The sequence below is a fragment of the Zalophus californianus genome, chromosome 4 (genome assembly GCF_009762305.2).
Source record: "Zalophus californianus isolate mZalCal1 chromosome 4, mZalCal1.pri.v2, whole genome shotgun sequence".
Classification (NCBI taxonomy): Eukaryota; Metazoa; Chordata; class Mammalia; order Carnivora; family Otariidae; genus Zalophus; species Zalophus californianus.
The window spans coordinates 154618091-154635934 of NC_045598.1; the positions used below are offsets into that span (position 1 = coordinate 154618091).

General features: G+C 38.7%; 1 protein-coding gene across 1 annotated transcript; it reads right to left on the minus strand.

The window, feature by feature from the left end:
* Positions 1–2490: 2490 nt before the first annotated feature.
* Positions 2491–16693, minus strand: FBXO43 (F-box protein 43). The gene is given in 7 exon segments (XM_035727073.1): positions 2491–3114; positions 3218–3421; positions 7906–8008; positions 11454–12908; positions 13735–13747; positions 15846–15874; positions 15876–16693. Coding segments are annotated over 7 exon segments (2103 nt in total). The 5' UTR covers positions 15926–16693; the 3' UTR covers positions 2491–2865.
* Positions 16694–17844: the final 1151 nt, after the last annotated feature.

The window sequence follows — 17844 nt, forward strand, 5'->3', positions numbered from 1 at the left end:
TCTTCACAGAGCTGATAGGCTCATGGGGAAAGAAAATTAACAAACAATTTGAATAAAGTAAACTAAGTGCTGTGACAGGGGAAGCACAGGACGCTACCGGAGCATACAGCTGCTTCTACAATACGTAGTCATTTACAATAATTTGGAGAATGCTGATTATTTTCTGAATAGCTAAAGCCTTTGTTTAATAAAGTTATTCTGGAAACTGTATGATTTTCTTCTAGTTAACCTACCTCTTAACCCCATCACAAATATAAAGCTTACCAGTAAAAAGCTTATCTTTCAAATTCCTACTCTGATCTTTCTTCAGAATTTTTATTATGAAATCATTAAAATATGTGGTACTGAGTCCTTATACTATTTTACTCATAACTACTTGATCATGGTACTCAAATCCCAATCAAAACCAGAAATATAAAAAATTTGAAACTCCATTGTTAACAGTACCTGCGGTAGACAAGAATACATGGAGATTATTGATTTCTAAAACAAAACGTGGTAAAATCTACATTTTCAACAGTAGAGTAAGATAAAATATTACATTCGAATGGACTGAGTTGCTACAAGACCACAAAGGTGATCACACGGAGAAGGCAGTGTGACTGTACCACATAAGACAGATGCAAAGTGCTTCCTAATGGACAGGAGATAGGATTCCAGATTCTCACATTGTAATACTGACAATTTCAAGTATAAGGAGGCAAAAGAAATGCTTATCCTTCCTTTTTCATTTTCTGTAATAGAATAATAAAAATCCATAGGATATTGGGAAATAAACATTTTAAATTATATAAAATAAAAAATCTTGCATTTCATTTTTAAAAAACATACCATGAAACTGGATCTGTGATTTTTACAACTTAAGAAGTCACTTCTAGAACGGCATTTAGGCCAGGCAGAAGTCAAGAGCATAAAATAGCAAAAATATTCATATGACAGAAGAGGATATGATTTGATCTAAGCTCCAGAAAGAGAGGTCAAGACAGGTAGTCAAACTATATCAAAGACTTGTCTTCATAAATTAAAAGAATCAAGACTGGGAATAAGTTTTCTAAATGCAAAGAAACTTCAATTAACAATGTTTATTAAAAATATTAATAAGTATATTGACCCTGATGTGGAAGATACCTCAGGAAATTAAGTAGACACTGAGAATTAAACTTGATTATAATCAACTGAATCAGAAAATTTGATATAAAATGTATAGACTGGGTAAATTATTAAAGACAACTGACAATTTACTTATATTTATATTTAGCCTCCAAAAATTCTTTGTGGAATTAGAAAAGATATAGATAAAATGTAATATTTAGCAGCTAAAATTTTTAGTGAGTTAAACAACAAATTAAAATTTAGGGCAGATTTTTCCAAATATATTTATATCTAGGGGCGCCTGGCTGGCTCAGTTGGTTGAGTGTCCGACCCTTGATTTCAGTTCAGGTCATGATCTCAGGGTGGTAGGATGGAGCCCCATATCGAGCTCCACACAGAGTCTGCTTATCCCTCTCCCTCTGCGCCTAGCCCCACTCACCTGTCCCTGACTCTCTAAAATAAATAATCTTTAAAAAAAAAAAGATTGTATTTACTTGACAGAGAGAGAGACAGCAAGAGCAGGAACACAAGCAGGGGGAGTGGGAGAGGGAGAAGCAGGCTTCCCGCAGAGCAGGGAGCCCGATGTGGGACTTAATCCCAGGACCCTGGGACTATGACCTGAGATGAAGGCAGACACTTAACGACTGAGCCACCCAGGCACCCCAATAAAATCTTTTTAATAATTAAAAAAACCAGATATATCTATACGTAATTCACACTTTAAGACTGTCTTATTAAAATACTGTGTAAGAGCTACATTTTAAAAATCTGTGTGTATAGTGTGTACACAGACATATACCCACAACAGTTACCTAAAGACAAACAAATAAAATATGAAACCATCTTCAAATTTTCCCCTGGTCTTAGTAATTTGTTCAACAATAGAACTTACCTCTTTCTTGCTGCTATTCTATAAATGGAACATGCTACCTCCAACCATTTTTGGAAAGAGGTACATTATAAACAATTCAGTAAATTTTCTTATTTAAGAAACCCAATGTAAAACTAACTGTTGAGAAAAGAAAAACCAACAACAATCTTTTCTAACTCGTGCAAATTTATCACAATAGTGATACCCAAGCTAGATTAAACAAATGGAATCTGCGATTATAGTTCCGGAATTTTAAAAAACGCTTAAATGAAATGCAGGACTTACAAGGGTTTATTAACTGACTGAGACTCTCATTGTGAATTAACAACATATGTCTAACAACTTAGTTTTTATGTCTTCTTAGTAATCAATATTAAGTAAATTTTATTTAACCAGAAGTGTGCTCACATGACACTCACTAAATTACAAGATTGAAATTATAGAGTAAATTCAATAGAACTTCTGAAAACATTTTATTTATATTTCATTTCAGTCAAATACTCATTTTCCAAATCTATAACGCCATCTGTCTCAAGTTCAAAATTTGTAATATTACTTGGAAAACTATTTTTAAAAAGTGATCGAAGAACATTTCAACACAAAGTGATGAAATGCACAATTTTCAAAGGTTACATGAAACAGTTAAATACATATATATGACAACATTAAAAACTCTTTATTTAAAAACACTTATTAAAATGGGAAAATGTGACACAGTAAAATAAAATTTTTTCAAACTCATCACTTTAAAGAATACAGACATAGATTATGATATATACAAAATAGGAAATAAATCACCATCTGTCATTAATGGGAAATGTTGCATGCTTTCAAAATATTCATAATTTTAAGTCAGACAAAACGCTGTTTAGGGGGAATGCTTCTTTTATTTGAGAGTCTCCTCAAAGGCGTTTTAAATTCCGCTTACTCTGGGCACTTCCTGGAAGAGCATCTTTCCTATTTCTCGGCTTTGCTGCTCCTCTACTACATTCTTCAGACCCATGATAAGCACACAAACATAACACACAAAAGTCAAAACCACAGGCTGTACTGCTGCACAGTCCCCTTTTCTTATACGGCTGGTACTTAGCAGGGGATTGGCACCTGGGGCAAGGTTTTAATGCTTCATCAATAAATAGTGTTTTGGCAACCTGCAGTGAAAGCATACACACTGAATCTTCCAGTTTCACACAAAGAATCACTTTATTTCAAACTCTAAATATTTATTTCTAATAACTTATGAGAAATACTCACCTTAACATATTCATCTTGTTTACTACTTAAGGGAGTAACAGAAGAGCTTGCTGTAGGTGTCAAAACTTCTCCCCAAGGAGAAAATGTTGAAACTTCTCCTTTCTGAAAACCTGGTATCCTAGCCTGAGCTTGTACAGATCTTAAAGCTGATCGATTTAAAAGATGGAGCCGAGTGGCAGCATCCTCAACATTTAATATAGCCCCCTGCCGTAAAAGATAAGAGGGGTCAGTACTGTAATGTCAAAAGTTCCGGAACAGTTTTCTGATGCACATGTATTTAAATATTGAAAATGATTTCACACTAAATTCCATTAGAATTTTCCCCCTAAACTTTCCCTTCTAGACAAAAAATTTTCTCTCAGCTAACACTTAAATGTCAAAGAAATATAAATGAACGAAATTAAAACAAGAAGTGTTAGCTTTAATCTTACACGATGGGTTCTTTTTCTGCTTAAGGTATGGGTTGGAAAACTCTTCCTGAAAAGGGCCAGACGGTATATATTTAACGTTTTGCAGGCCAGATAGTCACAGCTACTCAACTGCCATTTTACCAAAAGCAGCTGTAGAGATACGTAAATGAAAGAGCAAGGCTGTGTTCCAATGCAACTTACTTTAAAAACAGAAGTGATGGACAGGATTTGGCCCACAGACTGGAGTTTGCCAACCCCTCTTTTAAGTCAAGGTTTAAGAAGAGGTGAATCTTTGTAAAGTTTGCTATGGGATATCATGGAATTCTTTGAAGATTTCTTACCTTAGCCACATGTCAGAAGAATAATGGTACTGGTTAGACCATGAAATCCAATTGGTTTGGCTAGTTTTTACAATACATGTAAATACTGGAGTCATTTTTATACTTACATTGTAATAAACATGCTTAGGTATTTTAAAAGGAGAAAAAAAGGTATCTCTTCTCTGAACTGGATTTCCACATTACTTAAATATTCAGCCAAGAAATATTTTCAATAAGCTCTCTATTTTGCTGAGGTTGATAACGGGAAAAAATTGGGTTTTTGTTTTTGTTTTTTAACAAATTGGCCTTCTTAACCAATTATCAAAATAAAATGTACTGAGAGTGAATTTCCTCATGTGTCTAACTAAAACTGTGCTTCCTCTCCCTTGAGAGTTTCCCTTTGCCACAATTGGCTCCTAAAAGTGAGGAGAGAGAAAATAAGAGAAATTATAGTAGGGTAAGTATAGGAAATAAGATTAGCTGGTCATGGAAAATTCCATGATTAACAGTTTAACAACATATGCATAAGTGTAATGGATGAACATTGGTTTGCCAAAATTAGAATGAATACAACTGAACTTTTTCAAGGACTCAGTACATTTCTTTATAGTACATTTGTATAAATAATTTGCAGCCTAGGACACACGCACACGATAAAAGAGCACACCAAAATTTTGATGGATTCGATGCAATTGGTAAACACGGTGATTGTGTATGAACAAACAAAATGAATAGAGATACACTGTTGAAACACATTTCTTTATAGTACATTTGTATAAATAATTTGCAGCCTAGGACACATGCACACGATAAAAGAGCACACCAAAATTTTGATGGATTCGATGCAATTGGTAAACACGGTGATCGCGTATGAACAAACAAAATGAATAGAGATACACTGTTGAAACACATTTCAGCCACAGAATAAACCTTCATTTATTTAACAAATATTTATAGAACTCCTAAAGGTGTCAAGTGAATAAAACAGTCTAATCCCAGGCCTTGTAGAGTTTAAAATGTGTGCTTCCATCTCTGAGCAATAGGAGGCAAAGAAGTCAACCAAGGCACATGTTCACGAAGGCCAAAATTTTTCAAACACAGTCACATCATGTTACCAGAAAATACTTAAATGTGAGAGTGGAGTCACCATGTGGTTGTTCATTTCCATAATTATAAAAAACAGTGAGGAATACAGTAAATTAAGAAATTCGATGGAAAAGCCGTATCCCGATTCTAACATTCATTCTCATGGTTGCAAAGCAAATAGATGAAATTGAGATCCTATTACACGTAGCTGCTGTTTGCCTTCTAACTTCTATACATAAGGAGCTTTCAGAGACATTACACAAGTATGAGGAAAACTATCAAACAACTCTGTCTTACAATGTTTCTGTTTGGGTTAATGATATACATTAGGAGAGTTCATGTGGAAAGTAACCAGTCCATATCAGAATAGGAGGGCAAAGTGCACCAGGAAGGATGTTTCTAGGGAAAAGAAGGAACAGGAAGAATACCTGATTTGTCTGGACTTACACAGAGGAGATTTCCAGTTCTGGTGGATAATAGGAGATGAATCGGGGATCTGTACAGAGAAACACTAAGCAAAACAAAAGAAAGAAACTGGGCAATTATTAACTCTGGAAAAAAAAGTTATATAGGAAAAAAGGTGTAATCATAGTGTACTGCATGTTTCAGCAGTCAACAAACTCATAATCTCAATACAGTCTTAATAATGTCAGCACTTGTTTCTGATTCACTCCCAAATGGTGGTGTGGTTACATTAGTGAGGAGAAAAGGAGAAAGGAGTTCAGAGACGGGCGGGCGGGGAGGTAGTGGTAGTTCAGAGAGAGGGGCGAGGGGCGGGTGGGGAGGTAGTGGTAGTTCAGAGAGAGGGGCGAGGGGCGGGTGGGGAGGTAGTGGTAGTTCAGAGAGAGGGGCGGGTGGGCAGGTAGTGGTAGGAATGGTGAGAAGTTAGAGAACAAACTCTTCAAAGATAAAAGCCAAGAAATAGGAGGAAAGCCATGCTATTTAGAAACGTGGAGGTAAATCTCAAAAAGGAACAACTGAAGAGTTGAAAGTGATTAACTTGGGACAAGAATCAAGAGTAGGAAGAGACAGGTAAGAGAATGTGTTTTGTTATAAGCCTCATAGTCCAGTTTGACTTTTTAAACCATGTACTTGTTTTACTATGAAAAAAAAATTTAAAAAGCAAACCAAAATAAGAAAAAAGTTAAAGTAAGGAAAAACGTATAGTCCTTTAAGAAATAAAGTTGGAAAAAAAAAGTGGTGGCCCGGATATGAATATTTTATCTGGAATTACCTGAAGTGTTGCCAAACACAACCATGTTTCTTTCTTTGTACATGTACCTGGAGGTGATAGTTTAATATTAATAGATGCTTGCTTAAAAATTGTTTTTTGGGGGGGCACCTGGGCGGCTCAGTCAGTTAAGCATCTGCCTTCCGCTCGGGTCATGATCTCAGGGTCCTGGGATCCAGTCCTGAGTCTGGCTCCCTGCTCAGTGGGGAGTCTGCTTCAGCCTCCCTCTCTGCTGTTTTATTTATTTGTTTGTCAGAGAGAGAGAGAGAGCACAGGCAGGGGGAGCGGCAGGCAGAGGGAAAGGGGCAAGCAGGCTCCCCAACGAGCAGGGAGCCCCATGCAGGACTCGATCCCAGGACCCTGGGACCATGACCTGAGCCGAAGGCAGACACTTAACCCACTGAGCCACCCAGGCGCCCTAAAAAAATTTAGTCCTTAGCACATAGAGCAGCACTCTAAAAAATATGAAGTTAAGAAGGCAAATATTTTCTCTAGTATAAGCTCCCAGGCCCAGAAGCTGCAGCAGTAAGTAGCCAGGAGCTGTGAGCAAGTTGTAAGGCAATATCGTAGGTGAGAAGGTAACACTGTTCTTCAAAGTAAAATAGAAAGTCAACATTTTAGTTAAGTGCAGTCCCTAATATTTCATTGTAATGAGAAACCCACCAATCTGTATCTAGGTATTTATATTTGTTTACACCAATTATCACCTCAATTATTATATTTTGTCAAATTAGAAATTTACTTATGTTATTAAAGACTTTTTACTAGAACAAGGATAAGAGAGTGAACTCTCGTGGTTTCTTTTGGTATTTAATGGCTAAGAAAGTTCTAAAAGCTGCATATACAATACGTACAGGGCCAGAGTCATCAGATGCCTAGTACACAAAGTAGTGTCACTAGGAAGAATAAATCAGCTTCTGCAGGACTTTTCCTGTCAATTCAAAGCTGGTTCCCAAATCTTCAAGAAAATACAAGCTCATGATGCTTCCCCAGTACTACTCTGCCACACTCACTCATTTGCAGGACTCCCTCTATGCTATCCTCTCTGTTGAAACACTCCTCCCTGTCTTCACCTGGCTAGCCACTCACTCCTCATCCATCGGGTCTCAGCGGAGTTGCACTGTTTCTGAAAAGCCTTCTCTTGATTCTCCAGTGTCAAATACTCCTTTTAAATGATCTAATAGAACAAACTCTGGGCTTCCTCTAACACACCTGTATTATAATCCCCTGTTGACTAATATCTCAAGTCATGGGGCATGAGTTCCAAGAGAGCAGGGACCATTTCAGAAAGGTTCACCATTGTAATCTGAGCAATTGGCACATAATATCCACTCAAAAGACAAGATAGAAAATGCTTTAAGGATATCTAATTATGAATAGGATCCAGCATAGCACTGGTATTCAAACCCTGCTAACAGCACACACACCTAAACAACAAAACCCTACAAGACGCTCCTGATGCTAGGTAGTCTACTCCACTTATGGACTGGAAGGAAATGGAGTTTGAGAGAAGTAAAACATTCATGTGTGAATGTTTGCTAAATGAAAAGGGTTAAAAGATAGCAGGAAAACCAAACTGGGTTGTCCAGCAATATGAGATTATTTTACAAATCCATTTGAGAAAAGTATTATATACATTACCTCAGAATCTGCTTTCAGTTGTGAGATATAACATTTCCTCCTCCGATTTGCTTTTTTATCTTGAACAATAATTTCTCGCCAATTTCTGCTCACTTTCCAAACACTGCAACAAAATGATTGGTCTTTATATTGTATATGTTCCACCAAATTATTCCATTTTTGCATACGACAATTAATAAGAAAAACTTGTTTTAAAGATTTGGACAGTAAATTTAAACCTAAAAATTTACATTAAAAATATGACTTGATCTACATTGTTGTTCCATACTGTTTCACCATATGAGAGAATTGTCATTAAAATATTAAGTATATGCCAGCATTATATTGACAGGTTATTACCTTAAAAATAGTTAAGGGAAAAACATAGTTTCATATAAAGCCAATATGAGTCCACTGGGAGACTGATTAAGAGGATTTAACTTCAAATGTGAGACAAAAATTTGGAACACAACATGTAGAAAATGATTATCATCCATACAGCACAAGAGGTGTTTATTCCTCCTATGAAAGTACTTAACAAAGCTATCATTTTTATTAGACATTTTTTATTATGTTATGTTAACCACCATACATTACATCATTAGTTTTTGATGTAGTGTTCCATGATTCATTGTTTGCGTATAACACCCAGTGCTCCATTCAATATGTGCCCTCTTTTTTTTCTTAAGATTTTATTTATTTATTTGACAGACAGAGAGAGAGAGAGCACAAGTAGGCAGAGTGGCAGGCAGAGGGAGAGGGAGAAGCAGGTTCTCTGCCGAGCAGGGAGCCCAATGCGGGGCTCGATCCGAGGACCCCAGGATCATGACCTGAGCCGAAGGCAGCCGCTTAACCAACTGAGCCACCCAGGCGCCCCAATATGTGCCCTCTTTTATACCCATCACCAGGCTAACCCATCCCCCCCCAAACAGAAGAACTATCAATAATTCATTGGATGTACTAAGTGCCAAATAACAATCATTATGATGGGTAGCACTAGAAAGTTCCTATTTTAGAAACCAAAGTTGATGAGAATGAAGTAACCAAAAAAAAAAAAAAAACCCTCAATTTATATCCAGTGGCTGCCTATTTATCAATAACCTTGGCTATACTAATTATGAAAGAAAAGATAATCTCTCAGCTGTTATTCTGGTCTTTTTTATTACTCTAACTCAAATCACTCAAAGGGAATAAGATCAGACAATTCAAAAAAGTTCGCTTGCTGTTATGGGGGTAACACTGTCCTTCAGTTACCATGGCCACTTCAATTGTCTTGCCTCTCCCTAAGCCAATAAATGTGTCTTATATCAGATTGATGGAGAGGAAAAGGCAGAAAGTCACCTCTAAATGGGGAAGAAATGAACTATGCAATTGGTTATTTGCCACAGTTATTTCAACTGACCGTAATCTCTCACATTACCAAGAATAAACACTGCTAACATTATACATGCATTCTGCAGTACAAATACTATACATTTGGAGGGGTGCGGAAAAGTGGTAACTACAAAAATATGACCGAATATCAACTGCTCCCACAAGTGAGCAACCAAAAATATCACCCAAGTTTTTAATTGGTCTCTATCCAAATACTACAGCATATAAAAATAAACTTCCTATATTTCAGCCATCTCCTTGACTTTTTAAACAAATAATTTATCTCATTCAAACTTTTTTTAAAGGCACATACATACAGGTACACTGATCTGTTTATTATCCTACTTGTGTTACACCACGTACATTCCCAGTCAAGTTTATTTAGAAAGGCCTTAAATCTTAATATGAGTTTGTGAGGCAGTATTGGATTGGAAATCAGAGGGCTCAGGGCACCTGGGTGGCTCAGTTAGTTAAGCGTCTGACTCTTGATTTCAGCTCAGGTCATGATCTCAGGGTCATGGGATCAAGCCTGGCACTGGGCTCCACGCCCAGTGTGGAGTCGGCTGAAGATTCTCTCTCTGCTTCTGCCCCTGCCTCCACCTCTCCCTTTCTTAAAAAAAAAAAAGAAAAAAAAATCAGAGGGCTCAGTTAAAGACCTAGATACATTCCTATCTCCTTGAATGACTGTTGGCAGGTACTTAACTTCTTTGGAACACAGTTTCCTCATCTGCAAAATATGTGATTAAACTAGATGTCTCAGAAGACTTCCAGCTATGAAATTCTACAATTCTCTACAGTAGCCTACAATTAATTTGTGGAGGAAAGGTGAAGAAGGGCTTTGATAGAAGCAGTGGCCATAAAAACAGCAAGGATTCTATGAACCAAACTCTTGACATATCTCTATCAAAAAACAAATTCACAAACTCTCCTGCATGTCCTCCGTCAACCGTCACCTTGCAGAAGTCTTGTTCTACAGGCTTCCCTCCTTCCTGGTCATGGCATTCCCAAAGATCTTGTCTTCTGATAGTCCTGCAACTCCCCAAAATTGCCAGTATGAACACAGTCCCACGTTAGTCTTTATAACCCTCATTCCTTCCTTCAGTACTCCTAAATGTCTGTTTCTCTTTAATTATGTAGCAGCATCCAATATACTGAAATCTCTGTTAACACAAATACTTCAGTTTCTAATTCCTTGAAATTCCCAAAAGTAGGGCGCCTGGGTGGCTCAGATGGTTAAGCATCTGCCTTCGGCTCAGGTCATGATCCCGGGGTCCTGGGATCGAGTCCCGCATCGGGCTCCCTGCTCCTTGGGAGCCTGCTTCTCCCTCTGCTTCTCTCTCTCTCTCTCCCTCTGTCTCTCATGAATAAATAAAGAAAATCCTTAAAAAAAAAAAAAAAAGAAATTCCCAAAAGTAATTACCTTCCACTGCCCTGTTAGCAATGAAAATGAACTAATCCCTATTCCCTTGGTCTCTAGAGAAACTAAGCCCTAAAATGAAAGCTAACCATTATTTTGGATTCTAGAATTTAGATTAAATAACTAAATGGTATCCTTTGTATGCTGTCATTTCTTAGTCACCATAATACTTTACATTGTTTCTGACCAAGTGTCATAACTTTAATACAATTTGCAATCTGACAATAGGATGTGAACTATTAAATCAGTAAATAACTTTTGCAGAAGATAGTTTGCCATCTTGAAAATTTAAAGTTCAACGTTTAGAAACTCTCTTCCCAAATGACAGTGACATGAACTTTATCCAGAAGACTATACTGATACTTCCAAAACAGGATTTTATTTTTTTTAAAATTTATTTATTTATTTTAAAGAGAGGGAGAGAGAGAGAGAGGTTGGGGGGAGGGGCAGAGGGAGATAACCCCCAAGCAGACGCCCCACCAAGAGCCAAGCGCAAGGCAGGGCTCCACCCCACAACCTGACTCCAGCCAAAACCAAGAGTGGGACCCCCAACTGACTGAGCCACCCAGGCACCCCTAAAACAGGATTTTAAACAGAAGGAACTCTATTAGGAAGCTCACTAAACCACCTTTGATAAAGTGTAAGACAACTAAAGATAGAGATAATAAAACAAAATGAATAAAAAACAGGACAACTACTCAACTCACAGAAAAGCTTTCCAACTTAAAAAAAAAAAAAGTGGTAAGAAGGAAGTTTTACTTCAGAAAAAAATTCTTACCTGCATAGGCTTTCTGCAGTCAAGGAATCGAAAACCATAGCAAGAATATGTTTTAAATTTCTATATTTTAATTCCGTTAAGATGTCCAGTTTTTCTATACCCATTTTCTTGCCAATCAGTCCTGCAAGTACACACTGTAGTACAGCTATTTGCCCCCCATCCTTCTCTTCTAAGAATTCATGTGCACCATTTTGCTGGAATCTTTTTCTTTTGTTTCTCATAAAGAGCTCATGCACTAACTGCAAGGCTGGGGTCTTTGATAAATTCTTAAAGCTTAAAATCTCATTGTCACTGCTCAGCTGATTCTCCGACGTGTCTGAAGCAGTTGCTGGTGTTGCTTCCAAGTCAGAGTCCCTTTCTGTCTCAGACTGTGAGCTTTGTTCCTGAAGGGTGGACAATCTTCTCAGCCTCCGAAGATGCCCTGACTTTTTAATGGTGTCCCCCACTTTGACAGTTCCCTTATGTTTCCAAAGTTCTCGAAAAGAACCCTCCTGGTCAGAGAGGGAATCTTCTGATTTATCCAAACAAAGTGAGTTAAAACCACTGTCTTCAGGTGTTGAAATATTGCCCCTCACTTCAGCTGAAGGAGAGAGCCTTTGACTTGCATTAAATTTAATGTTTGCTACAAGATTACTTATTGGAGTCACACATAAATTCTCATTTGTTCCACAAGATGTTTGACTAGCAGAAGAGCCCAGAAGTTTGGGATATGTATTCTCATCATTAACAAACAGACTGCTATCACTAAGGTCATATGTGATAGAGTCTTTAAAACTATTGCCCTGAATCGGAGATATACATTCAACTTCAAATAGGCTACAGTCATCTTTGGAATCATCAACTGTGGAAGTCTTCTGTTGAGAAAAATTAAGTCTCAATTTTTGACTGCTGGAAGTTGTTTCTTCTGTTTTCAAAGTACTAGTAACTAAAGGACTAAAATTGGTTTGCCTTGGAAAACTTGCAGCACAGCTTGGATTATTTTTTTCTAAGTTGAGGACTTGGTTTATACTACTTTCTAGAGAACTGTTTTGTGATTCACAGTACCCCTTTAGGAGAGAGAAAGATATGTCCAACCTTCTACGCAGTAAAAATTTTTTTCCACTGACTTTAGGGGTTTCACAAAGTTCTGGAGTTTTATCATTTTCCTTCCTAGAAAAGACAAATCTCTTTTTTTGAGTTGGAGATTCTAAAGGATGAGTTAAGCCCAGATTTGAAGTTTCAGGATGTTCATGGATTAATGTTGGGCCTTTTTCTTTCTTTCCAAAAAATTCTTTATCTGCACTACCAAAGTTGCAAGGTTGTAACAACTCATTGTAGCCACTATCTTGAAATGAAGATGTGGAACAGAAATCTCTGAATCTGGAGGATTTGAAGTTGACAGTAGGAGAGTCCACCTCATTTTCTGCTCCACTGCAAGCTTGGCTTGAACGTCTCTCTGACATCTTCACAATGTTTCTACAGAGTGAAAACAGATTTTATTCTTCCTTTGAAATGAGTAGCCTAGCAGCTTATCCAAAAATATGTGAATAGGGATAATAGAAAATGTTATGGCAATAAGAAAAGTTACCTTAAAAAAACAAATCTACTCTAATATATACTCATGTGTACATTACTTAACCCAACTTTTAACATCATAAAAACCAAAACAAAACAACCAATACATATTCACAGACTACTTGGTTAAGCATAGTCCTAAGCACCATGCATAAATATTTTCTTGAACTACACTTGAGGAAAAAATCTGGCAGCATCATTTTTAGATTTTATTACCTTACGATTTTAACAGCACTGAAGTACAGAGTTATAGTTTTAATATTCTAGCTTATTCGTACTGGCCCATATCTAGTCAGTTGGATATTTCCCTTCAAAGTTCTGGTATATAAGTAAAGCTGCTTAAAAAACTATATGCCAATTTCTAAACATGTTTTTGGAAATGTGTCACATGGGTGCTACCACTAGATTTAACAGCAACTTGGCTAAGCAATGCCAGGATAATGTTATTCATCTTTGTGACATAGGCCTGCCACAGAAATCCAGTCCCCATGACCATTTTCGAGGTCTGAGTTCTCAGACTCATGACTTTGCAAAGACTCCTTGGCTGATTGTTAATTACTAATACATTCTTCTTGAGCTAACCCAAATGAACCAGCACCCCACAGATAGAGGCCCATTACAAACCTGGCATGTCATTCTTGTCTCATTTTCTAAATATTTTGAGATATCAGGTCCAGTTGCAGGCTTGAATTCACAGATAACAGACAACTATTTGTGGGAAACTCACCCTTTATAATATTCTTGAAATTACAAGAACAGAAGTCAAGTAAATTACTTGTAATTACTTATTGAGTTACTCAGTAATTATATTTGTAAGGAATAACACTAGGAAATACTTTACCCCTTAACATTTTCTTAACAGTATTATCACATTCCTTCTTTTCAGAAACTCAAATCTTAACTCAAAGAGTGTGAAGGGGAGAAAACTACCATAGTTTCTGATATTTCTCCAGAATATTCAAAGAACACTAAGAAAACTGTCATTTTTCAAAGTTTTCTCCAGACCAAATACATGATTTTTCTCTATTAAAAGATCCTGGGGAAATATATTTTAGTTGACTATAATGGTAAAGTAATATATTTATGCCTAGGTTATACTAGTTAAGTACCTAAGTGAATGAGTTTTTAAAAACAACAACAACAACAAATTGCTACTCCAACCACAAAACAAAAGTTTCTTTATGCTAAAATGATCATGGGAAGATTACCACTGGGCAAAATATCTAAGTGTTTTTCAACCTTTTAAACCTATATTCAATTCTGGTAAATCTCATACATGTTCTCTTCTGATCTAGATCCCCACAGATCATAAGAATGACTGCTATCTTCTGTACATGCTTACCAGCCAAGATAATCAAACTTTGCTTTCTATAACTTGTATTATACTTTAAAACAATTTTGTTTTCAAAATATTAAGTTAATGACATATAATGAGCTTCCAAATTATACCTGCACCCATGAATATTTTCCCCTCTCTGAGAATCATTCTATAAATATAAGTTAAAATTAGGTCAACAAATCCTTCTAAAATTTTAGAGCAAATGTAACTATTCTACCTTACCACTAGGTGTCTCACCATGCTAGAATTTGGGAAACCGGCAAATTGTTAGAAACAAAACCCAGGATGCAGATATCCTCTACCCCTATCACCCATAGGCCACTTGATATAAACATAAACATATAAACAAAACACTAATTTTTTTTCTGTTCATCTACCGATCTGAAGTTGCCTCCACTGTGCTTTCTCTGCTGTCATCATGTCCATCTTTCTACTATCCCAAGGCGTTGGTCTCAAACAAAATTTGGTTCTTCAAAACTTAATTTTTAAATCATTTAAAAAGACTCATGCAAAATTTTGAAATGTCCATTGACTTACTTAATTTTACTGATTCAACAGTTCACTAATTAATCAAACGAGCCTCCTTGATACTCATTTTTTAAAACGAGGCTCCTGAGTGTTGAGAACACATCTCTATGTGCTCTCAAAAAAGAAAAAATTGGCAAGGGTGTGGAGAAAAGGGAACCTTCACACACTGCTGATGGGAATGCAAATTGGTGTAGCCGCTGTGGAAACGGTATGGAGGTTCCTTAAAAAATCAAAAATAGAACCATCATATGATCCAGCAATTCCACTTCTGGGTATTTACCCAAAGAAAATGAAAACACTAATTTGAAAAGATACATGTACACCTCTGTGTTCATTGCAGTATTATTTACAATAGCCAAGATATGGAAGCAACCTAAGTGTCCATTGATAGATGAACTGATAAAATGAGGTACATATATACAATGAAATATTACTCTGCCATAAAAAAGAATGAAATCTTGTCATTTGTGACAACATGGATGGACTCATAGGGTATTATGCTAAGTGAAATAAGCCAGACAAAAACAAATACCATATGATTTCACTTATTGTGGAATCTAAGAAACAAAACAAATGAACAAACAAAACAGGAACAGACTCATAGATACAGAGAACAAATCTGAAGTTGCCAGAGGGGATGGGGGTAAAGGGTAGTCAAGGTAAATGAAAAGAATTAGAGGTACAAACTTCCAGTTATAAAATAAATAAGCCATGGGAAGGTAATATATACCATAGGGAATGCAATGAATAATATTGTAGTAAATTTTTATAGTGACAGATAACTAGACCTATCAATGTGATCATTTCATAATGTATAAAAATGTAGAATCACTAATGTTGTACACCTGAAACTAATATAATATTGTATGTCAACCATAATTCAGTTTAAAAACACTTGTTAAGTTAGAGAATGAAATACTACTTAATTATATTAAAACCAAACTTTCATTTGTTAAAGTGGAAAATCTTACCATCAGTAAATCTTGAGATCTTAGATGTCAGTTATGTGAGCTTCCAAACAAGAAAATCTTTCTTTGCCTTCAAAACTCATGCCAAAGTATTACCGATTAAAAACTCTAGTTTGGACAATTGAAACCTGCAGCAGCATGATGACTGCTAAGATTGGCAAGGTACATAAAGTACACGCTTCAGGGATTATTCCTAACATATGAAAAGGCCTAAACCATTTTGAATTTCTTTCAGCTCTCCAGATAATGGTAATTTCAATATCCTTGTTCTCTCCAGCGAGTCTGGGAACTGAGGAACCTTCCCAAATTCGGGTTTTTCTGAAAATGCAGTGTAACAAGCCACAGCGCGGTCATTTAATCCCCCAAGGTGCTGTCAGCGGGTGGCTGGTTAACGGTCTCACCAGGGCGTCTTTTGGCCCCGTTCGTCCCTCCTGGACCTTCCCAAGGCCAAGCTGGCGGGGGGACGGGGGTCGCCTCGGCTCCGCCGCCAGGGCCCAGGGCCCAGAACGCCACCGAAAGGCGGAGGGTGGGTGGGCGTCACCTGGAGCGGAGCGAGGGGGCAAGAGATCGGCTTCGGGGCGCCTCTCTAGTCCCAGCACCTGGAAAGCAAAGTGGGCGCCGGGCCCGGGGACGCCGGGAGGCCCGCTAGCCGGCACACACTTGGGCCCCCCACTCCCGCCCACCTGGAGAGCGAGGCGCGCCCGCAACGACCGGGCCGCGGGGCCAGGCGGGAAGGGAGTCAGGCAGCCGCCGCTGGGAGCGCCGGGCAGGAGCCACCGCCTCGCCCCCAGGGATGCCGGGCTATGGCAACACCCACGCCAGGTTCGCGTGGGACCGCCGCGTTTCCCTCCTTCGGTTTGAACTGCCCGCCTTGAGTAACCGCTACGCGCTCGCCCCGCCCCGCGCCGCCCCGCCCCGCCCCGCGCCGCCCCGCCCCGCCCCGCGCCGCCCCGCCCCGCCCCGCGCCGCCCCGCCCCGCCCCGCGCCGCCCCGCCCCGCCCCGCGCCGCCCCGCCCCGCCCCGCGCCGCCCCGCCCCGCCCCGCGCCGCCCCGCCCCGCCCCGCGCCGCCCCTTCCTCCGCCTCCGTGGCGCCCCCGCCGGCCGCCCCGCGACCCGCAGGCCGGGGTCCCGGCTTCCCCCGGAGGCGGTCTCGTCCTCCCTTTCCCACTCTTCCACCCCGACCCAAAGCTCAGCCGGGCTTCCTAACTTCATGGGCTCTGCCTCTCCCCATTCTCACCTTGGGGAGCATTATGTAGAAAGGCCACTAGGTCCTACTGTGGGATGCCATTAAAAATAATGCAGGTGAGCGGTCACTTGAGAATGTTTCCTGAGATAGGTATAGAAAGTGGGTTACAAACTGAATGACGCCTTTTGGTAGTATAGTTATACACAGGATGAGGTCTGAAAGGTATGACTAACTTGGTTACAGTGTCTCTACACGGGATTATGCTTGATTCTGCTAGACAGGATGTTTTATATTATTCACCGGACACCTATTCTATGCCAGGCTCCACCCTTCTGCTCTGGGCGGCTTCCTCCTAGTCTCCTTTTTCTGGCTTCTTTTTCTCTGCCTTTTCCCTAAATGAGACGTCCTACCTCAGCACTTTTTTTTTTAAACTTTGCCATTATGTTCTTACATAATTCTTGGGCAGAACCTCACCCATTACTTTTAAGCCAATAATAGCAGCTACTACCACTCTCCTCCAACTGGACATTTATTTCTCCGTCTGGATGCCCTTTAGTCATCCAAAATGAAATATATCCAAAATAAAACTCACTAACAATTAAGTTCTGCCAATCACTAGGCTAGCTACTGGGAATACAAAGATGAGTACAGCACAGTTATGGCCTTAAGGGGCTCACAATCACTCTAATAGGGGGGCAGTAGTAGTACAAAGGAAAGAGGATCAACTAACCCTAAGGAATTCAAAGAAGGGGTAGAATTAACTTTATAAAGATCATGACTTAATCAGAGAAAGACATGTATCATATGACCTCACTG